General features: G+C 37.9%; 1 protein-coding gene across 1 annotated transcript in view; it reads right to left on the bottom strand.

Moving 5' to 3' along the window:
- Positions 1 to 24,116, bottom strand: part of ARHGAP15 (Rho GTPase activating protein 15) — a 618,649-nt gene that overhangs the window by 569,902 nt on the left and 24,631 nt on the right. The window contains exon 2 of the mRNA XM_036253427.1: positions 21,374 to 21,552. Within this exon, the coding sequence (XP_036109320.1) occupies positions 21,374 to 21,538 (165 nt within the window). The 5' untranslated portion in view covers positions 21,539 to 21,552. The remainder of the gene's footprint in view (positions 1 to 21,373; positions 21,553 to 24,116) is intronic.

The following is a 24,116-nucleotide window of genomic DNA, read 5'->3' as shown; positions in this document are numbered from 1 at the left end:
TGTATATATCATATTTGATTATATTATTCCAAAAGGAATCTTTTCTGATGCTATGGACTTGAATTTGACTTTTTTTCCTATTGAAATTACATCGGCTATAAAGTTTGAATTTCATGTCAATTCAAACCCTACTAAGGCTAGTGGTTTGTAGTAGTTAGAGAGGTCTCCTTGAAAATACTGCACAAATTTCTAAATTCAAGAAAGAAGCCTTAAGAATAAAAGAGTTACTGTGACATCTGAAGATGACTTCTGAGAGCATTATTCACCACGGATCTGTGATTAGAATAAAAGTGGTGAGGTGAGTTTTCCTTCCCTCTGTCTATGTAGAAGCCTATTCCATATCCATGGAGATATCAGAGCTTTCATTTTTTAGACATTTTTCTCCTAAGCAAAGAAACACTAATGGAAGCAGATGCTTATCCCAGGGATCTCTGCCAACCACAGGCCTTAAAAAGGCTATCAGGTAATTTTCCATCCCAGCCTTCTCTCCTTCAATCTTTCCTCCTTGAATATTTGCCAATACTTCCACCAACTGTTTCCTGTCCCAAAACTTAGCTTTTGATCTGTGATGGACCTTAACTTACTATGTGGTTAATACATTTTCAAATTAGTCTTCTGTGAATATTTTAATAGCCTTGAGCACTGGTAATACTTGTGCTCTTGCTCATTTCTTCCACTCAGGTCAGACTAGGGGCTTCCCAAGGCTCTCAGTCCATTGGTTTAGGAGCCCTTGAGAGGCATTAAAGAGCTAATGACCCATAAAAATTCAGGCTTGATGTTTTTTAACCCTCTCCAGTTTTCTTCCTGTGTATTCATAAGTCCCCCACTGTAAAGTGTCAAATTATGCTTCTGCAGGATCATAGAGAAAATTAAAAGTCTACAATATGAAGTTGATGTAAAACTTGGATATGAAAAGTCTCCATAGTGTTACTTTTTTAGCAGTGAAGTGAATAATACGCATGTCTAATTAATACCTAAAGAGATTTTTTCCCCCATTTCATCAATTACCAAAATATCATTAATATTTTTTTAGGATGCATTGTGTTTGCATAGGAGCTCCATTATAGAGTCATTATTCTACTTTTTCTAGGAGAAGTGAATATGAAAGCCCTATCAAGTAGTTCCCTTGCCCCTTCAGACGGGGGGTAGACTACACTTATAAATCTGTACCAATTCTTCTATCAAATAAATCAAGTAGGCGCTCTAACATTCCTCCTAATTCATACCATTTCAACTGGATTTATAACACCTCAGTCCTTACAGAAATAAAATAAAAACATTGTTAAAAGTCAGAATATTCAAAATAACTTACAGGCAAGCAGTTTTTGTATGACCTGGAAAACAAATAGAGTATGTTGGGCTAAAATTACTTGGCAGAAACAAACAAAAAGGAGAAAAATTTTGCAAAAAAAAAAAAATAGTGTTTCTTTAAAGCATCTTGTTTTCTTTCTCTCTTTTAAAATTAAAAGCTCTGTTAGTGTTTGCCAATTATGGATGGAGAAGCTGTTGGAATACAGTGCTCTCAAAGGTGATGATCAAAGTCTTTTCATTCAGCTTTTAGTGACTATTAAGCTGCTCATTTGGTCGAGGCTATCATTAGTGTCTTAATGTGAAACAAAAGCTTCAGGACAAGAAGTTCTGGTTGAAGATCAATATGAGAGATATCATTTCAGTTACAGCCTTAATAATTGTAACCATAGGGAGTCTGGCAGAGCTGGTTTTATGAATTAATGTAATATAGAATCCACCAGGTACAGACGGAGAGTGCAAATAAAGGAGAATTGCTGGTAGTGACTACAATGGGAATACGTGGGTGAGAGGGAATTGTTTGATAAATGCGAATTGACTCAAAGTGGGCTTTGTACCGTGGCCACAAACACATCTTCCAATAAGAGAAGGCACATCTGAGGGCCACATTGGGAAGGGAATTCCACCAAGGAGAATAAAACTGGAAAAGACCCCTTGAAAACGATTAATTTTATACATTCCATTATCTGGTAATGTACCTTGTGGGATTTTTTTTCTTAAGTGAGTAAAATCAAACATACGGTTGACATTTTCATGTAATTTGATGCTGAGGTACAAGAGGCCATTTGGACAGAAGGTAAAAACCACTTGGTCAGAGACTATTATTAATCTACCAAAGAAATAATATGCCATTAACCTCTTCTGGGGCAAACTATGACTGAAAAATAAAGTTCAAAAGTATTTACTCAATTGCCTCAAGATAAAATTAGAGTATATTTTAAAGCTTTGTAAATTTCTTCATTATCTCTGTAGTTTATTTCTTTATTTTCACCTTGATGTTTGACTTTTGATTCTATCTTTCAACATTTATTTTGCATGTTGAAGCCAGTTATCATTTCCCAGATATTCAGACTTTTTCCTGTTTCTTGTGATGTTGCAATGAGAGATTCTTTCTCTCGAACCAGAATCTGATACTTTTTATGGGAATGCTAAAAGTACAAAATAAATCTACAAATTTTCTCTACCAGCAGAAGAAAACTAATTTATTTAAAACATATAAGTATATCTAGCCTGGCCAGTGTAGCTCAGTGGATTGAGAGCTGTCCCATGGACTGAGAGGTCCGGGTTCAATTTCTGGTCAGGGCACATGTTCAGGTTGTGGGCTTGATCCCCAGTAGGGGGTGTGCAGGAGGCAGCCAATGTTTCTCTCTCACATCAATGTTTCTATCACTCTCTCTCCCTTCCTCTCTCTTTGAAAGAAAAAAAATCAATGAAAACATATTAAAAATATATATATAAGTATATCTAGATTTCATCAGAGCACACATTTTAATGTATCTGGATAAATATTACTTATGTATGTATGCATATTCATATATGACTACAAATTATATTTAAAAATCTTAGACATGAAGCAGAGATCTCTGTTTTTATTATATCTTTAGTCCATAATACCAAAATTTAGATCTACTCATTTTGTCTCATTTCCCATTACTATCAAGTATTTTTAGCTTTAGAGTAGTGGACTCTACAGGCACTGAAATATATATATTTAATTTGAGTATTTATTCTCAGGCACCCCTTTGTTCTTAAACTTTGTGATATATTTTTGTTCATGCCCAACTTTCTAGTCACTCTTTCGAGTTGTTTGTAGGTCTGAGCCCTCTTTTATGTCTACACTTGGTCCCGGTGGTATCTTGGCTATTCTGTGACATTAAATATCAACTGTTGGTTGTGATATCAAAATTTTATCTCTAGGGCATACCAATTTTCTGAGCTCCAAACTCACATAAGTGATGGTCTCCTTGACACTTTGACTTTGATGTGTCACTGAAATCGAAAACTTCCCAGAGTCAGATTTCACCACTTAACACCTTGTCAAATGCATACCATTCTTGCCCTGGCCCAGTGGCCCAATTGGTTGAAGTGTTGTCCCAGACACCAAAAGGTTGTAGATTTGATTTCTGATCAGAGCACATACCTAGGCTGCAGGTTCAATCCCCAGTTAGGGTGCATATGGGAGGCAACGATTGATGTTTCTCTGTCTCTCTTTTTTCCTTTATCTCTATAAATCAATAAACATATCCTGGGATGAGGACTAAAAAATATCTCTACCATTCTTTCATTCTTGGTTCTTCCCATCTCTGTGACTGGCACTATCATCAATCCATTTTCTCCATCTAGATACCTGGAAGGAAACCTTGCTATATCCTTTCCACCTGCATGTCTTTAGAACTCTGTGCTTAAAATATTTTAAAATTTGTTTTCTTTTATTTGTCTCCACTCAACCAATCTAGCACAAACTATCATGATTTATTGGGTCAAGAATAGTTTGGACTCCTTAATAGTGTTTCTGTTTTGTCTCTTCCTTTCCTAACTATTGTTTACCAAGCAGAGAGAATCATCTGCTTAAAATCCTTGGGTAGCCTTGCACTATGCATACAATAATAAAATCTAAACTCTTTAAAGCAGACTGCAAAATGTTGCATAATCTAAGAAATGTCCCCACTCCTACCTTACTCAATATACTTTATCATTTAACTCTGACCTTTTATTAGCCATATCTCTGTTTGATATTAATTTTATTGCAGCAGCAAGTACCCTGGTTAAAAATTACACTTTTCCAGCCTTCCTTGAAGTTAAATGTGATGATACCGTTTTGAACTGTGAGCTGTAACTAGAAATCACTGAATGGACTTTCCACAGGAGCTATTGAGAGAGTGGGTTCAGTTTGCATGGGCCTTTTGCCCTTAGCTTGTCTTCTTTGTTGCTGGAATGGGGCTGAAATGCTAAAGGTAAAGCAGCCAACTGCTGGATAGGAGAGGATCAGCAATAGGAAATAAACCACATCCTAAAGATGGAAACAGGAAGCCGATATCTTTGACATATTGTTAAGCCAAGCATTGTAACTGCTGGACAGTTACTACCTCTGGATTATTGTTACACAAAAATGTTAAGCCCATTAGTCACGTAAGCTAGTATACTTTTCTGTTACAGGGGGCCAGAAGCAATCTGTAATAATTACAACGGGTCATGTCACCAGTTCTAAACTGAATCCATTACCCAGACAGGTGGCTGAATTTCCCTTTTGGAGCTGGGTACAATTTGAGAGCAATTTGATTAGCTCTGTTGTCCATCAGATTTTTAGTCAACAAGACTACCTAGCACAGATTTGCTAGATACAGGTGAGATCATCTTCAGCTTTTTCTGCCTTGTTCTCTGATGCAATAGACTAATCAAATATATGTATTGACATATATATAAATTGATAGATACATATAAGGGCCCAATATGCCCTTCTACTGGTGCTTTTGAACTCCAGTTCCATCTTTAGCAATATACTTGAGGTTGCTATAATTCCCGGGATGCCTTATCCCATCGCATTTCTCTGTTATCCTCACTGTGCTGTTTTCTGGGAGTTTCGATCTCTGAGTGGATATAAAAAGCTGAGGAAGGATAAAGAGGAACAGAAGTCTGCCTGTTTCAGAAAACAACACTGCGTAGTAGAGTGAGTCTTGCCTAGTTTTTGGTTGGCACACAGTGAGTTTTTAATTATAGGCAGGAAATCAATCAAAGGGATGAGCTAACTATTTAATTTTCGGTGGTTGCATTGGTGACTTCACTGTTCATGAGGTGAAGCACAGATGGACTCCTGGTGTTTTTCCCCCCTCAATTTATTTATTTATTTTTTATATCCTTAGAGTTATGAGCTATCCCTAGATTCTAATTTTTCTTACTTTGTGAGTGTTTTTCTCCCTCTGTGACTTCAGGTATGTTTTGTTTTCTGAAATGAGAAGAGATATCTTTAGGTGCTACTAGCCACATAATTTAAACTTTTAAAAGTACTTTAAAGCCCTGGCTGGTGCTGCTCAGTGGTTGGAGTGCCGGCCCTAGCACCAGAGGGTCGCAGCTTCGAGTCCTGGTCAAGGGCACATTCCTGGGATGCAGGTTCACTCCCTGGCCTGAGGCAGGGCTTGTGTGGGAGGCAACCGATCGATATGTCTGTCTCACATCGAAGTTTCTCTCATTCTCCTCCACAAGTCCTTTCCCTTCCACTCTCTCCAAAAATCAATGGAAAAAACATCCTCCGGTGAGGATTAACAAAAATGAATAAAGAGATAAATAAAAGTACTTCAAATTTTTAAAATATTAAATGCTTATTTTTCAACAGGTGTAGTTGATGTCTGACTTTAATGAATTTTTACTTTACTAGGGGATACATGATATGAAAATATTAAAAGTTGAATAGCAATAATAAAGGGTAACACATTTTAAAAATAGAATGGAAATAAATACACTAAAACTGTAAATAATGAATAACTATATAATTAAGCAAATTAATAAGTGCTCTATCAGTTCTGAGGAGAGGAAGACCAGTCAGAGAAATGTTAGGTAGGAGATTGAGTTTAAATTGGCTCTTCAAAGTTGAATAACATTTTAATTTGCATAAAAAAGGAATATACATCTGATTTCTATCTGTTCTCTGGGCCAGGATGAACATACCAGAATGTCATCACAGGGGTCTCGGGTAGGGTTTCAGGGCTTAGGATCTATAATACAGACTGTGGTTCATAGTGGCCAAAGCTTGGGCTTTGGTACGACATTCTTGGGGTCCTGTCTCAGACCTAGCATTCACTTGTTGGTGTGAGACCTTATTTAAATCTTCTCTCTTAGAGTACTTAGCCCATTGCCAAGTCCACACGAGATGCCCCAAATGGTAAACATTTGTGTGATTGTTAAGAGCTGCGAGTCATAGCTGATGATGGAAGCCAGCAGGCATTATTGTATGAACAGTATCAGATATCAGAGAAGATTCATCTAAGAATCAGAAACTGAAATAAATCAATAGGTGGAGTAGAAGTTCAAGGTGGTTTGAATGAAAATGGTTCAGAATACAGGTGAATATTGGGAGCTGGTTTGGTATTGTTCAATACCCAGGGCAGCTTAAAGATATGGAGCCAGGTCTGCGGAAAGGACAAACGGACAAATGGGTAGCATAATTATAATTGTTTTTTTTTTTTTTTTTTACAATTTTTGAATGCTTTCTATGTGCTCCAGTATCATACTTAGTACTTTATGTACATTATCTCCTTTAATCTGCATTAGTCTATAGGTAACTGGTATTTGTATATTCTTTTAAAAATGGAAGGTCCAAAACAATAAAAAATTTGCCCAAAGTAACATAGTAAAGTAAGAGGCAGAGATAGAATTTTATCCTGGGTTTTCCCAGTACAAGTTCATGTTCATAATCACCAAAGTCCTATTTGCTCTCAAGGAGGGAAATAGCCCTTTGAAAGTATCATGTAGATGTACTTGAGAAGGTGATTTATATATATTAGGCTTACAATGCCTAAAAATAATACTGACTGGAGTCAAATGTTACTGGTCAAATACTGAATGTGTGTCAAACCCATAACTCACAAACAAGGGCATCGCACCCTTTAATGACACTGGCCCCTGATGGGTGTGACTGAACACGGGGGAGCCACTTCGGGGACAGGCTTGCCACGCCTCCCCGTGGCTGAACCTTAGATTTGCCATTGGAGATTTGGGTTCCACGGGACACTAATTAGTGTTTCCAGCAGTCAGCAAAGGATAAAGTTTTATTTATGTAAATAACCAACTGAATACATAAAATATTTTTTTTTTCCTGTTTCAAAACCTTATTCCCACCTAGCAGAGCAACTTGAACACGTTATACGAAATCGAGCCATGAGTTTTGCAGTTATCTGAGGGTCAACTCAGCTTCTTTTTGTCCTTAGCAGGCTTGTAAAAAGGGTTGGAGTGGGTGATGCAAAGCTGGCAGTGCCGAGTGAAACGTCAGGTAGGTGACCTGACCCAGGGAGGGGCCTGGTTCAACCGCTGTGAACCGGAGGGCACTGGCCCATCGAAACTGGGCAGTAGCTGTTTGCCTTCAGCTGGTTATTGCCAGCTCTTTGGGGAGCCAGTGCAGCAATGCCTGAATCTGGGGTATTTTGAGAGATGTCACATATACAAAATTTTACGTGGAAACTCACAGTGCTAAATTAAAATGTCTGCTCCGTTAAAAAGTGACAAGGAAAAAGCACTCTCTAGGTCAAATAAAACACACGTTAAGGTCTAATTCAACATGTAAATTTAGAGATTGCTGAGAACCCACTGACCTATGTGTCCTTCCGCATGTGAGCCTGTCCTTAAAGGCCCACAACTTCCAACTAGCAGAGCAAAAAAATGTTGGCTATAAAGAGAGAGTGGAGAGCCCTGGCCGATTTGGCTCAGCTGTTGGAGCGATGGCTTGTGGATCAGAGAGTCTCGGGTTCGGTTCTCGCTAGGGGCGTGTACAAAAAAAAAAAGGGAGAGAGAGTGTGCTCACTTCTTTGTTTCACTTCTTATGGATATCACATGTCCATTGACAACAAAATAAAAATTCTATCAAAGTTTATTTTTTATTAATTAATTTATTTTTATTACAGATGTTTCTCCTTTTTCCCCCATTGACACCCTCCTCCTGATCCCATGCCCTGTCCCCGCAGCATCGTCGTCTCTGTCCATTGGCTATGCTTAGAGCGTAAGGGCTTTGGTTTATCTCTTCCCTCTCTCTCCCCCTCTTCACATTAAGTTTAATTCAAAAGAATGTAAAGTAAATGATAAATAAGAAGATGATTAATCAAATTTAAGTTGACTTAAATTTTGCATGGACACTTGGCAGCATCATTCCTCGTTTTTAAGGGCCTGGTGTGTTTCTTTTTTAAAGGATTTAGAAGTGCAGTGCTTAACCACATACAAAATTGCTTTGCCTCAAGTTTTCAAAATTATTTAACAAAACCCACAGAAGTTAAATCAGAGATAACCCAGAATAAACAGAATATTTATAGCTTGGTGACAAGAAAACACCATTTCCACAGATAATCACAGTTATTTTTTAGTGTTGCCTAAAAGGCAGAAGGATGTTTGTGACTTTATAACAATGTAAAAGTCTAAAATTAAAATAAAACCCAAATGAGAAAATCTGAATAAGAAAATGGTTCATATGGAGTTATATAACAGACTGTTTTTACAGTCAGTAAAATGTGATAGAGACTACATTTCCAAATGTCTGACTGACAATTGTCATCTTCTGAGTTTCCAAATTCAGAACTAACAATTGTCTTCTAACTTCACATAATGCTCTCACCTGTCAAGAGCCAAAGAAATAACGTTAAGATTACAAACTGAAATATCTACAGGGACAATCATTTCGTATAAATTGATGAAGATACTATAACCCCAACTAAATTTCAAATTTAAAATTTTAAAAACACCATTCCAATAAAACAGAAAATATTGTGGGCAAAACTGAGTCAATCACTTGGACGGTAACCCCTGCTTTAGACCCATCAGACTCATTGTCTAACGTGTAAATAGTACATATGAAGGCAATATTCTTAAACTAGTCTTGCAACATAGGTAAGAAGAAGCTGTCAGAGTTCTAGGTGTATGTTGGTGATCCCGGGAAGCGTGGATCTTCCAAGACAAGTTTCAGCTAAGCAGGCAGGTAGGAGCTAGGAGTGCAAGAGTCAAAAGATGCAAAACAGTTCTCTTTATGCCTCTAGAATCTGATCTGCATTTCTTTGTCCATTCTCACAGCAAAACTGCTTGCCAATTACACCTCCTTGAGATAAATGAGGAATCATGTGGCCTCAGTACCGCCTATTTTGTGCATAGTCAAGTGATGGGTAAGATCTGAGAATCAACTTGCCTCAGGCAGAGCGAAAGCTTTCACTGGGTTAACTCCTTAGATCATTTCTATACCTGGGTGTTGCTGTACTGAGGACCTAGTTTGTCTATGCAAATTAACAACTGTTCTTTTTAAAAGTTTTTTTTCTTTTCTTTATTTCCCAGACTGGAGTAAACCTCAAAATACCTCATGCTGCCAGCTGAGCCTCTGTGCTCCTGTCTTTGCTTCAAGGTTAGTGCTACCACCTTGGTTTTAACGGCCCTGTGCACTCATCATGGCCCCAGCGACACATTTTAAGGGTTATTATAACATGCTCTTCTTTTTTTTTTTCTTTATTGATTTTTAGAGAGAGGGTAAGGAAGAGGGAAAGAGACATGGAAATATTGATGAGAGAGAATATCGATTGGCCGCCTCCTGCATGCCCCCCCCAATGAGGGTCAGGCCCACAACCAGGGCACAGCCCTGACCAGAAATCGAACCAGCGACCTCAATCACTGAGCCACATTGGCCAGGCCAAAGCAAGTACTTTAATAACTTGTGTATGCCAAACGAGACAAGACATAGAAAATACATCCAAGTGTGCAAAAGAGAGTTTAAAGTAAGTCAAAATCAGGTGGGAGTCCCACAATTTTAATTTTTAAAAATTTATTTGAGATATACAACCCACAGAAATCTGTCTACAGGAAGAGAGAATGAAGGTCTCTTATTTCACTGGCCAGTTTTAGACACTGTGTACAATATTTGCCACCAAATGTAAAGTGCATGATGCTCACACTATTGCTGAAAGTGCGGAGGTGCTGGCAGAGACAATGGTGAGGACCAGGAGGCCGAGGGGCTGAGCCTGCACTATGCCAGGAGAAGGAGTCTACCCGCTTGACCGTGATCACCAACAGGACAGAGAATCTTATGTTTTGTGTTCTCAGCTTTCAAAGCAGTCTCTGACATAAAATAGATGGCAATAAATATCTGTTGAATGAATAAAAGCATGGACTAACAAGTGAATGGATGAAGTACTTGACCTGCTTGCCCACTTTTCCACATTGGAAATTCTTTTTTTTTTTCATCCTCACCCAAGGACATTTTTCCATTTTTTTGTTCAGATAGAGTGGGAGAGAGAGAGAGGAAGAGAGAGAGAGAAAGAGACATCAAAGTGAAAGGGACACATTGAGTGGCTGCCACCCACATGACCAACCAGGGCCGGGGACAAACTGCAACCAAGGTATGCACCCTGAACGGGAACCGAACCCGGGTCTCTCTGGACCACAGGCTGACGCTCTAACCGCTGAGCCAAACCGGCCAGGGCTCACATTGGGAATTCTTAAAGGAACACAGGCAGAGTTCGAGTGATGACTGCTCAGTGAGCAGCGAATTATTAATGCAGGAACCTCAGGACACACCATTAAAGCAACATTTCCTAGGATTTTTGTTATATAAGAGAGCACTAGGGTAAAAATAACAATTACAGAGTTACGAGTTACCTTAAATGTAGGGCTTTATTATCCCAAATATGTTGTAGATGAGAATTGTAAGGAAGTTATGTTAATAATCTGTGTAAAAGTAAAAGCTATTCATTAGTATTTTCAAGACAAGAAGAAAAATGTCTTCTACCTTTCTTTCTTTTTTTAAAAAAAAAACAATGGAGGTTAAGGATAGCACATCCAGGAATGTAAACTTCTTTCCTGTCTGTTTTATCATGCGTTATTGGCATTAACACTGTCAATAATTCATGGTAAAAGAGGAAGTTGCCATGAAAGGTTACCCATTGTCAGGCTATGATCAATAGGTAAGACCACAGTGGGTGATGTATTATCATGTATCAGCCAGAATCATTCTCTCATGGATCTTGAAAACAGAAGTTACACTCAGTTTGTGTAACCTGAGCAAAGCATATTTGTTTGTTCTCCTTTCATTGCTGATTATAGACTATGCCTTGAATACATTGTAAGTACAGAACAGTCCTTGCTGTTTAATTCTTGCGATCTGGCAGTGGCCTCTAGGATTTCCCTCCGTGTTTTGATGTTGGTGATCACATTTGAGCAAACCAAACTGTCACTTTGTTTTCCTGTCTTCCTATATTGGGTCACTTTGTGCTTCATGATATGATCTAAGACAATTCAATGCAAGGAGACACATGTCCCTTCTTATTGGAAACATGAAGACTACAGCTTCCTTTTCCCCTGTGGGGAAGAAAGCAGGTCAGGTGCCCAAAAGTGGAGGAAAGTTAGTGTCATCGCTGTTTTTCTTCCACCACAGAAATAATATAAGCACATGAGGCATGAACAGCACTGGTGTCTACATGGAGGGATAAAGAAAACCCAGTATCTTCATTGTGTATGTTTATAGTGTTGTAGAAGGGCACTCAGTGAATAGCACTACTACCATTTCTGAGATATAAGAATATTTTTTGTTTGAATATAAGAATATTCAAACATATTCTTAATCTAATATCACCTTGCAATCTCGGGGAGGGGGGAGTTGTTTACGTATTAAAATCACTTCCTAAGGGATAAATAAAGATAAAACATTAGCAGCCATTTGGCTTTTTTGTTTGATTTAGAAAGTAAAATCACCTGATATATTTATTTGTTTATTTATTTTGGTTTTCTGAGTCAGATCTCAAACATTTTGATACTTAAATATTCAAATTTGGTGTTGTTTCCTTTTATGTTATTTATTTATTTTTTTATCCTCACCCGAGGACATTTTTCCATTTTTTTGTTCAGATAGAGTGGGAGGAAGAGAGAGGAAGAGAGAGAAACATTGATGGAAAAGCAACACATCGAGTGGCTGCCAACCACACGACCCAACCAGGGCCGGGGACAAACTGCATCTGAGGTACGTGCCCTTAGCGGGAACCGAACCCGGGTCTCTCTGGACCACAGGCTGACGCTCTAACCGCTGAGCAAAACCGGCCAGGGCTATGTTATTTTTTTTATTTCACTCACATGCTGGTAAATAAAATAATTTTGACATAGTGGGAGAGAGGTCGGTGTCAGCCAGTATGATTTTTGTTATCAATTGCATTTGCATGGGGAAAATGCACCATGCTGTGGTGACCATGGTGGCCACCAGAAATGACATGCTGGTGCTTCTCCAAGGAAATAAAAATATAGAATGTAATAATAATAAAGAGGATAAATTGCAAAAGAATAAAATAAGTCTGAATTTCTTCTGGGTTTTTCTCCTTCCTCCAAAGATTCTTATATCCTTCTTTCCCAAGGATATACAGGATGTGGCAAAAGTAGGTTTACAGTTGTTCACATGGAAAACAATGTATTAATAAATGAACGAAAATACAAAAATTAACTCTGTGTTTTGCATACTCGCAACTGTAAACCTACATTTACCCCACCCTGTGTATAGCTTCTGTTCTACTTTAGCACACATCCTTAAACTTGCTTGACATATGACAACTATACATCCTGTTATAATTGAAATCCTATATCTTTTCCCCAATAAACTTACTGCCAGTGCATTGGAAGTGAACGGGAATCATAAAAACCCATCACCTCAAAGGAGAATGGTAGGAGATTGCAGACAGAGAAGGTGCATGATGGCTGGGAGAGAGTACCACTGGACATTTGAGAATTACTTGCAAGACGCACTAATGTAAAAATTATTGCCTTTTCCTTACTTGGTTTGTTTGGAGATGGTTCTGCTTATCAGTTTTTAATATGCTTTTTGAAAACTGACAAGTACTTTACCCACATCCCTTTAGAAACTCGGGGATTCAAAGGCTGGGTAAAATACTTTCATGCTTCCCAACACAACCTGAGAGGGTAATTAAACAGATGGTAACAATAAACGGAATCTGAACACATCAGGGACTGGAGTCCCTTATTAAAAGCCTCATGCACTGAACAGAGGGGGAAAACAATTCTGGGGAAGAGTTTTTGCAGCCAACACCTTTATGTCTGCCTTGACCTCAGAAACAGAAGCTAATCGACCATTTAGTGCTGGGTTTCCTACCGCCTGGGAGAGGACGCTCAAAAGGTTGTCTGCACCTTCTGCGTAGTGGGAATGCAAAGTGTGACTCTCCAGAAATGCCCCTGTGCCTCGGGGCTGCCTTCAAAGACGCCAATGTCATATAGACGCACCAATTTTGTAACTGTCAATTCACAACGCCCCAACACACACATACACGCATACATGGAAACCTTCTAAATCGGAAGACTTGTGCTGGAAGCACGAACTATTTTCTGTACCTGAGGCCAGAAACTAGATATTACAGATACCTCTGATGACACAGGTGTCTGAAGAATTTCAACCTCATTCCTGGCAAAAGAATGATCTACTTATTTGATCCTTGAAACAAATGGGGATTCTACTTATTTCTCATAACTTAACATTGTCAGTTTGTCCTGAGTTAATCTACAGAAGAGGAGAATTGAAGCAATGTTGATATTTCAGCTGTTTAATGTATGTGGTTTTATCCCCTAGAATGTAAAAATGAGCTCAAACATATAAATGTTATATACAGCTCTCTCTGCAGATATGTGAGAGGGATGTATTTATATGCTATATATGTGTACAGTATAATATATATACATATGTATGTGTGCACACACAGAAAGAATCCATTATATGCAAGAAAGGATCTGTGACTGTGGAGGGTTGATGCTATTTTGCCATTACATAAGGCACTCACAACCTGGGGGATAATCAAGTCAGTGTTTGTTCTTCTGGTTCTCAACCTGCTTCCAGTCTCTGCTTCACTTGGCAAGTTCTTTGAGTGCCATTTATGAGAAACATTCGGCATCATCACAACAATGATTTAGCTTAACCAAGTGTGAGCAAGCAAAGTGCAATGTTCAACTATTGTGTTTTAGACTAACTGGGGTTATAATGATGCTCTATCAAAAGACGTTTTTGAAAACTGAGAACAGTGCTAACGTGGGAAAATGTACAAGGTATAGACAAACGGAAATCAAATGGCAGACGTTTTTCAGCTTGTAGTTTATCTGTGGGTCCACATCACCATATAACACTTCTGAGTTTTAATTTGGGGGTTTTGATGCTCAATAAGTATAAAAAAAGTGTTTGCGTCTTCTGTTAGAATTGTACCTGAAAATGACATGCATCACCTTGGGAATTTGCTACAAAATTCTTACTGATATTGACTAAGGTTCCACCGTTATTTTAAGAGTGAAGTGTATTATATGAATTAAACAGACTGCAAATAATTTAGTGGCTGAGCATAGCTGCTGCCACACAGAGTAGTAGGTAACCTTTCTTAATTAGAATGTACACTTTTAGATCACTGATTATGAATATCAGGGGAGCCAAGATTTTGATTCATCAGTAATTCTCCTTTATGCCTACACGAAGACGTGGAAACGAGACCTCTGGCTCTAACTTGGTATTTCAGAGCCTTCACAGGCTGGTGCAGAAGCGATTTCACCTGTAATCTCTAGTACTGCTCTGCCCCCTTGTGCTGCCGCAGTGAACTCAACAGAGGCACAGTCTGTCTCCATCTTCGTGTGTGAACCACAGAAAACCTCGCTGTCACTTCTCACTCTCCTGGCAAGTTCAAGGTCAGTGTCTAGCTATTTTCAGCTCATCTCTTCTCGATCCGTGCAGAGACATGACAAGGTAACGTGATTCGGGGTCAGCTGTATTACAGGAACCGTTACATAAGCGGAGAAAGTGGAAATCAATCCTAGCTGACAGTGACTTCGGGATAATCAGCGCTCACTGGATGCCTCTGTCAGCTCGCCTGCATCGAATACCGTGTGACTTCTGTCAGATCGTTTTAATAAAACTATCGTCTCACTTTCAGCAGCCGAAATAAATATTTCACTCGAGCTGAATTTTGCAACTTGTTAGCCTTCTAGATGTGTAAACTATGCCAGCGAGTCCTTGAAATGCTCCATGGGTGATCCCCATCGTCCTGCGGTATGTTGCTGACCTGAGATGCAAGGTGCTTTTGCAAAACAGGCCCTTCTTTTGAGTGACTGTGAGCGCTTCTCTACACACTGTTGTATCTTCGGCACTGAACTCAACACCCTTCCCCAAATCATCCACAGCCCTCACTCCTCTCTCCTCCTGCGTGGTATCAGAGCCCCTTCATCTATCATTTGTCATTGAGAGCTTAGGCTTCTTTCCCTGTTTCAGATGTTCACCAGTGCTTTCCTTGTTATCTCTGCATTTACCACGTTTCTTCCTGATACGGGATTGGAAAAGCGGCATTTAACATGCTCCACACTCGCGGCATTCCCACTGACAGCACCTGATGTCAGCTCGGGGCAGGAGCCTTCTCACCCACCCACCTTGTGCCCCTGAAACTGGGAGGCACTCGGTACTCCGCTGAAGTACAATTTACCACAATATTAGTTGTCAGTAAATTCAAAGACGGAACTCCTAAAGCTATAAAATGGATTAGAAGCAATTTAAAAAAGAATTAACAAACTAGAGTAAGAGTATACTGTCAACAAACAAATGCTCCATCATAGGACTGTAATTTGGAATTTTAATTACCCCTCTGCTTCTGTAACAAAACAATGTCTGAACTGGCAGCGATTTGAATCTCTCACAGGTCATTGAGCATTCTAGTTAATTACTCTATGAATAGCCTGTTTTTCTCCCCTCTGGAAACACGTTTCTAATGGCAGTCAAGGTCTGACAAATGTGTCATCTACATAATTAGCTAGGAAGCAACACAAAACATTAAACATGCTTTGTGCCGACAACTATCAAAACATTTCATTTGTTGTCAATTATTCATTACTTTGTAGGTTCTGAAGGGGTTGTTATTATGGAAATAAGTCCAGATGCTAACAAGGTTAGAGTTTTGGATTCAAATTAGTAATCAGAGGACTAACTTTTTAAAAAATGTGTCTCATCTCGTGTACATTCAGTATCATGTTCAATCAGTCGGAGATTACCAACAAATTTAGCCGTGCTCAAGTTAAAATGGAGACGAGGCAGCCACGTATGAGAATTCAAGAGCCCGGGCTCTTTCTTTGAAGTACCAGCTCTACAGTGCCGTGGCAAACTTTCTGAACCTTTGACAAGTCCAATTTGTGCTTGGTAAGCAGAGTGAAAGATTTTCACAGCATGGAATGAGGTGGGATGGCAAAGACGAGGAAGGGATCTCTGGTGGTTTTCCACCCCCCACCCTCCCAGGGCATGTTATGTAAAAGGCAGAATTCAGGCTAATACACTTTTTGTCTGCGCTATAGCAACCTACTTACCTTAGATAACCCTTAAATGTCATAATTGTTTTTTTTTGTTTGCTGTTTTGAAATCTTGTTTCTTTTATTATTGTTTTAATATCATAAAAAAAGGCCAAGTATTTTGTCGAAAGTAGTACTCCTGATGTATATGGAGGATATAAAAAGATTTCTCAACAAAATTGACCTCTCAGTGGCAAAGAAAATTGCAGTGGAAGACACATTATTGTGTGGTCATATCTGAGGCTTGGATCTATGGTGAGTCTCACTCCACTGTCTTCCAGCTTTTTCTTATAAACCAAAATGGCTTACAAATGTCATCCACAATAGTCCAATAAAGATTAGGAACAAAACACTGTCCTTACATTGATGAGATAAGAAAGATTTAAGAGCAGAATGCAGTGTATAACAACAGCTCATAAGGTTTGTTCTTGAATCAGAAAAATAGAATTCAAATTATATTTGTGTGTGTCTAGAATTTAACTGAGATGATTAGTTTGTTTTCTACATAATGTTTGATCAGATGCCTGTACGACAGAGCTAGATAAAAAGAAAGAAAACAAATTCTATCAGGAGAAATCGAGAAGCCCCGTTATCTACTGGCTGTGCAAAATATGTCAGGAAATAATTCTGCCCTGAGTGCTGAGAATGCCCAGTTAATAATTAAAAAAAAAAAAAAAATCAGCCACTCACTAAGAGAAAATAATTGTCTGTATCTATATTTTTCAAAGCAAAAAGGCAGCCGCATCTTACATTAAATAGAACACATTAAAATAAGCTTTAATATTCTTTAGGCAGAAGGAAACTAATCCATTTTCAGATCATACAATCCACAGCAATAAAAGAAAATCATCAAACTAAAAACAATTTTAGAAATGGCTGCAGACTCTCATTTAATTAACATGCAACAGATCATATATTTATGAGGAAGTCAAAATATTTAGGAAGCCTATAATCCTGTAAGCTGTAATGTGGTATAAAAACAACAAATAAATGCAAAGTGTTACTGTTATCCATGCCTGCCTGATCAATGGTTTTCACATATTGATCTATAAATGGAGTTGACAGTCTGTGTTGACTGCACATTTTCCAAGCAGCGCTATTTTTGCACAAAACCAATACGGGCAATTACCTTTGTTTGAGATGCCAAGTCTTATCAATTCAAAGTGATTTAGTGTCATTTTAATTAAATATCAGGATCCACTTCAGGACAATTTATACAAACAGAGCCTCAAACCTAACTATAAGCTTGATTTGAAGTAAACATGGACAAGTCACACAGTCTCATAATATTTCTCAAAAACTCTGCTGAACAGAAGGCTTATATTTTTAGTAGCAATTTTTATGTCTGCCTTTTTGGCTAGCCACAACTTTGGCAAGTATCCTATAATCACAGAAGTAAGAAACAAAAGAAAGTCGTTTCCTCTGTTTTCTTATAATAGATTAGAAAGAAACATGAACAAGCCCAGACTGTTAACAGATGCAAAAGGAATCTTATGTGTTAATGTTTAACGATGGTTCAAGCTAAGGCTTTATCTGAACATTAATAGAAAGACATTTCCCTGTCCATAATGGCCGCGAATAAATTAATGCACTTCTGCGGGGTTTACAAGATGGAAATGGTGAATATTCATACATGTTGCTGCCTAAGCCAGCAGCATTAAGTGTCAAAACTGCTCCTCCCAGCAAATCCTAGGTCTGCAGTTTCCTGACTTCGACTATTTAAACTCTTCATTAATATCTATTCTAAAATGTCTTCTGGGCTGGAGGATCGCTCTTATAAATAACATCAAAGCCACATTAAACCTTTTGCATTAGCTATTTGCTGGATTGCATATTGGCCTTTTTAGCCCTTAAAGAGGCACACTTCACTTGCCCCATTTACTCTCACCAAGCCTTCTGCTCTGTGGTTAGCTCATTCAGGTAAATAATAGTCCACCTTTAAGAGGGCTCACTCCGGTGCTAAGACAACAAATCACTGAGACCAAAGAACGTGCCTTCCTCACCAAGCAGAGGTCTCTAGATCTCTCTCATGGATTGGCAATTTCTTCGTCCTCCCATGTCCAAATGTCCTGCCTCCCCAATATTTCCCAGGTAGTAAAGTGTCCTCCTCAAATTTTGAAAAAGCATTGATCTTGTTAACCACATAAAAAATGATTATTTGGTGTTTAAAGAAAATGATTCATGCCACCCAATAAAATAGTAATGCAGTATTGATACCTATTTTACTGAAATGCTTTCCTGCAGCACTTAGGTAATCACAACTTTGAACGTAACAAGTAAATTCACCTGTTTCTGCAGGGCTTCAGGTTGAATAGAAGTTTATATTGTGTTCTGAGTTCACTGTTATACTAAACATACTTGTTATTGAGCAAAATTTAAAGAAGGAATTTGTGAACTAATGGCAAAATTATATAATTGATCTGACTTTTTAAATATAATTTTATGATTTTTTTAGTAAAATTTTATGAAATAATATCAGCTTCTTGTGTTATTATATACTCCAATAAGGCCATAGTAGATTTGCATAATTGTCATGCCAGTGAACAAGTAGTAACTATATATATGTGTATGTATATATATGTGTGTGTATGTATATGTGTATATATATACACACACACACACACACACCTACACATACCATGGATATTAAATAAGACGCATTACATATATATAGTCTCTAAGTATTCTTGAAAAGTTTCTGTACAGATCCACTGTATTTGTCTCTGTTACAACAAATCATGTGAACACGTGCACACACTTTTAGTGTATATCGCCTCCTCTTTCTCCTGAGTTCAAAATCTCCCCCCTTGACCTCACCCCAACCTTCAACTTCTGAAAAATCAAGTTCTTAGTTTAGCTTGAGCAGATATCTTGCTTGTTTGAATAAATATGCCAAGAAACTTGACATTCTGTCAGTATCCAGTGAGAAGATGGTGCACGGAAAAAGAGATGAAAAGAACGGAGACAGAAAGAAAGTTAGTGCCACGGCACGCTTTCAATACAGTGTCTCCGAGCCAAGTTTTCTCGGTGAAATGACATATCCTCACTAAAATACCCTGTTTATATAATTATGCACTGAGCACACATAACCAAAAGTAACTTTTATTTTTGTTCCTTATCGAGGAATACATATTGCTCGGGCTAAGAATGAGGAAACAAAAGTGGGGATAATTATAGCTAATTTAACTTTGGAAAACTCTTCTTCTCTCGCAGTCCAGCATCTAACCCCCCAAACTAAAGTTATGTAACAAGGTAATATCAACAATGAGAAACTGCATGATAAAATCCTGCCCAAAAGTGAAAAATGCTAATTTTGTCTCATTTAGCAGCTGGATACAGAAATGCTCATTAGTTTTAAGAGGGTTAATCCTTTTAACTTTTGCATATTGATATGCCAATTATGCCTAATTGTACAAGAGGCATCAGTCAAGGTAATAGTGCATAAACACATGAAAGTTATTAAGTACATCCCAACATGTAATAAAGTAGGTGTTAATTGGTAGCTGAGTTCTGCGGGCTATTGAGGTGGATAATTCATTGAGAGATGGATCACTTGTAATTTCTCTCCATAATTCCTTTTGCAGTCTCATGCTGTGATGTTTTCATGCTTGTCAAAAACAACTGCGGCATAGTGCCTTTTGTTAAACACAGCCAATAAAATATGTTAGGCATCATTAAATATACTTAACTTTTAAACTTCTTCGAAGGTACAGTTCTTACTGATAATACATTATAGAGATTCCAATAATTTACTCTAACCACTGTCTCAAGTTCATAGCTGAGGAACACTCTAGCTGGTTCAAAAGCAGAGTTGGGCTGCAGTGTTGTGCCTCCTAGCAGACAATACTTTTAAATGAGAAATAAAGAGAGAAAAATGCATCTCTGGATACCTTGTCTCAGGATATAGTTCTCACTCTCAAAATATCATCACGGGCTAAATCTGCCTCTAATACCTGAAGAAGGAATGATTAAAACCGTACATTTCTCAGGTGCCCGAGATTATTGTGGGTTAATTTTGCACTTGAAATTGGAGTGAAAAACAGGGAATAAATTTAATTGGTAACATGCTACTCAGCAAGTTTATCTCATTTAATAACTCAGTTAGGGAGCTGAATATTTCATGGGCCCCTACGATATTAACAGAACACACAATTAATAGCTCACATGTTTCTGCAGGGTGACTTGAAATATCACAGCCTGTCCCCAGCTAACCTATTTCTCGCTTTTGCTCTCACTGTGAGAAACAAAATAGATCTGAGGTCCAAAAGAGTGGCTAACATTGCATAAATAATTTTGTAACATCCTATGGCCTCAGCTGCAAGTTACCACCATTATGGAAGAAAATTAACCAGAGGAGACTCATCGCAATCAGCGTGTTTAGTGGCTCAGGATGTGTGCAGGGGCAGGGACACAATTGGCAGTGGAGTTCATCTCTAACTATTTTATTTCAAATCTTCCTAATGACACATTATCGAGACAAAATGGCTTCCTCTGCAAACCTTAAATTGCCACACCATTTCAATTGTTTAAGCTCATTCCAAATCAAATCCTACTTCCCAATATCATATATTGCTGGGAGATTTTAGGAAAGAAATCTTCACATTTTTTTAAAAGACTTCTTTCCCCCCCCCCCCCCCCCCCCCCCCCCCCTCAGTTTATTCTTAGCTAATTTTAGCCTCTGGCTTTTCAAAGTGATGTACTGTATTTGGAAGTACAAACACCACATGCTAGCGTAACCTCATTATTTTTATGACACTGAAGCATGATAGTGGAGGCCCTTAAAATGAGTCAAAGGTGCTCTTCGGTCTAGCTCCAAATCCACTTTATCACTCTGGATTAACTCATCTCTTTTCTCACTACTGGGGACATTATTATGACTATAAGTAGGCAAGATAAAATACATTGCAAAACAAATTTTTTTTTCATGCACATTAGGAAAACAAATAAAACAAGGCTAATTCATTTTTTTTTTTTTTTTTTTTTTTTACAAAATTCTGTATTAGGGAACTTGGGGCATTAAGGGTATTTGACTTACAGGTTCAGTGACCTTCCCAACATCGGTAAGGATCATGGATTTACTTTGGCTCAGCCTGTCGTGGTGGCTGTTGGCATTTTTGATTCTCATCTGCACAGCTCCAGTGCCTTGGCGGGTGGAATTCAGTGTTTCTACAGAGGTATCTGAATTTGTAGATTTCTGCATATTACAGTGTTCTCCTGATAAAATATAAAAACATCACATTATTCCAAATGTGTACTTTTCCATGAAAAACCTCTTGGAGAAGTGTACATCCCTATTAATCAGTAAGGTACAGAAATGAAATGTATAGTCTCTACTTTTCTCACTAGTAAAGAAAATGGTCACTTATTTATAATTGTTTCAATTAAATCACTGGCCAATGCTATACATGCCAGAGGACTTCGAAGCTCATAGGCAGCATCCCCATACTCCGTGCAGCTTCTAATCCCATTAAGGAACTAACAGCAATATAGTGCAATGTTTCACACATGACTGCTAACACTCTTTTTTTGGTGGACAAATACCTATGTCAGTAAAGTCCAATTTAAGTGAGTAGACTTGGCAATACAGCAAACTGAGCTGGTCCCAATGACTATCAAATATGTTGGCCTGGTCTTATGAACATAGTGCTTAGCCCCAGCCCCTGACACCCCATCCCCAGCCCCAAACACACAGGCACACAGATTCATGATATCCACAGGGGGGAATTAAAATTCTTTTGTTCATCACCATCTGCCAACTGAACTAGATTTGGTAGCTTAGTTGGACATAATATTTAAAAAGAATGTGAAGAAAACCAACACTATTTATTTATTTATTTATTTATTTATTTATTTATTTATTTATATTTTAATAGGAGAAATTTAACTTAGGCAGGAAAATTCAATGGGGGCACATTCAAAGGAGTAGCAGTGAAGAAATAATAATTCAGAAAAAAGAAACAGAGAAAACAAAATTGTGGCAGCATCAATGTGTAGATTGGGATTGGGATTCCCCAAATCCATAATTTTTTTCATCTGTTCCTCCCCACAAGGACTAAGAATGAACATATTATCTCATTTAAAATAGAATATTTACAATGTAAACACAGTTCCTGAGCTTCTAGAAAAAGACCCCCTTCTAGCCTGATTGCTGTCTTCACATTTCACCCAGGTAGACATTCCACAGCTAGCCTGGGCACATGTGTAAACATTAGAAAAAATTGTCACCGGTATAAACCCAATAAAATCCCAAAGAAGGATGCTATTTTAAGAAGCCAACTGTGTTGGTAGCCCTATGTCTGTTGAACAGACAATGGGGCTTGAATGTGGTAATGTTCACGTTAAGTGGACACGAAAATAATTAGAAGAGAATGAAAGCACTTCAATAGGAGGAAGACTGGCCCCTCAGAACCGACACCAGTGAGGCAATTAGCTGATAACTTTAAAAAGAAGTTAATATTTACTGAGTGTGTATTATGTGTCAGGCAATGTGTTCGGTGGGTTAACCCTTGCAGAACCAATGAGATAGACATTAAACACATGTTTGTAGAGAAGAAAACAGGATCAGAGAGACTAATAAGTTTTCCAAGGACACTAGACAAAAAGAAGTAAAGTTGTATGTAATTTTTTCCCCCAGAAAAGATCCAGATGCCCATTAACAAATGAATTGATGGACAAATTCTAATTTATCTACACAATTAAATATTGCTGAACAATATAAAGGAATGTACTACTGATGCATACACCACACGGATACCTTTAAACACTTGCACTTCACTGTACTCAGTTACACTTCACAAAGTTGTTTATAGGAATGTTGTTTAAGAATTTCTTCACAGATTTGTTTTGCTCATATTTTCATTTTTGTGTTTCTACATGAGTTACATATTAAAAAATTTATCTAATTGAGAATAAAAGATTGCTTTTAATATGTTTTGAAATAATATGAATAAAAAAAGATTTTGTCCCCACTACTTCATAGGAATATAATAATAGTTACTTTGATGAGAAGAGTTTTTATATATATCAAATGTGGCCACTAATATGGGCATAAGGGATCTTACCTCTATATCTAACTAGAATAAGATATGAATATATATATATATACACACACACACACACACATATATATGTGTGTGTGTGTGTGTATAAAACCCTTCTTTAAAAAAGTAAATGCAGTCACATGCATTTATTATATAAATAGTTATTTCTCCATATACCCCAGTACATCATCAGTTTTTGGTTTTATTCTGTATATGATTTATTAATGAGGCCATTAATTTTTCTTAGCAGCAAACCTATGAGTTTTTGACATTTATGAAAATGCTACTACTAAAGGCATGACTTTTTTCAGGGCATATTGCAATGAATTGAAATAAGGATGAATGAAGGAATGAAAATCTAGAAATGACCATTGCGATGGAGGCCTTGGATTTGTGGTCATTAGATTGGCTACATAAAAAGTGCCTGTCGTGACTTTAGCAGCAGCTCTGTTTCTGATGGACACCTCTGTGATCTTGTACAAGTCAATGGACCTTTGTTTCATCATTGGGAAAAACTGATAGTGAAGGGACGGGGCAGCCAAGAGGACTGCTGTCACCTGTAGGGTCATTTAACTTCTCATACTGATGTGTTTCAAGTCTAGGAGGTCAAGAAGTAACTACTATAGATTTACAGAGTTCAGTGGTTTTAGGCAGATAAGCAACAACGTAAATGGATTTGGTGTGAATTGATACCCGAGGATTGGAGGGGCGGGGTCTATGATTAAACATATAAATTTT

The sequence above is a fragment of the Molossus molossus genome, unplaced genomic scaffold (assembly GCF_014108415.1).
Source record: "Molossus molossus isolate mMolMol1 unplaced genomic scaffold, mMolMol1.p scaffold_m16_p_11, whole genome shotgun sequence".
Classification (NCBI taxonomy): Eukaryota; Metazoa; Chordata; class Mammalia; order Chiroptera; family Molossidae; genus Molossus; species Molossus molossus.
The sequence above is the reverse complement of the archived record's forward strand: the minus strand, read 5'-3'. Positions and strand labels throughout refer to the sequence as shown.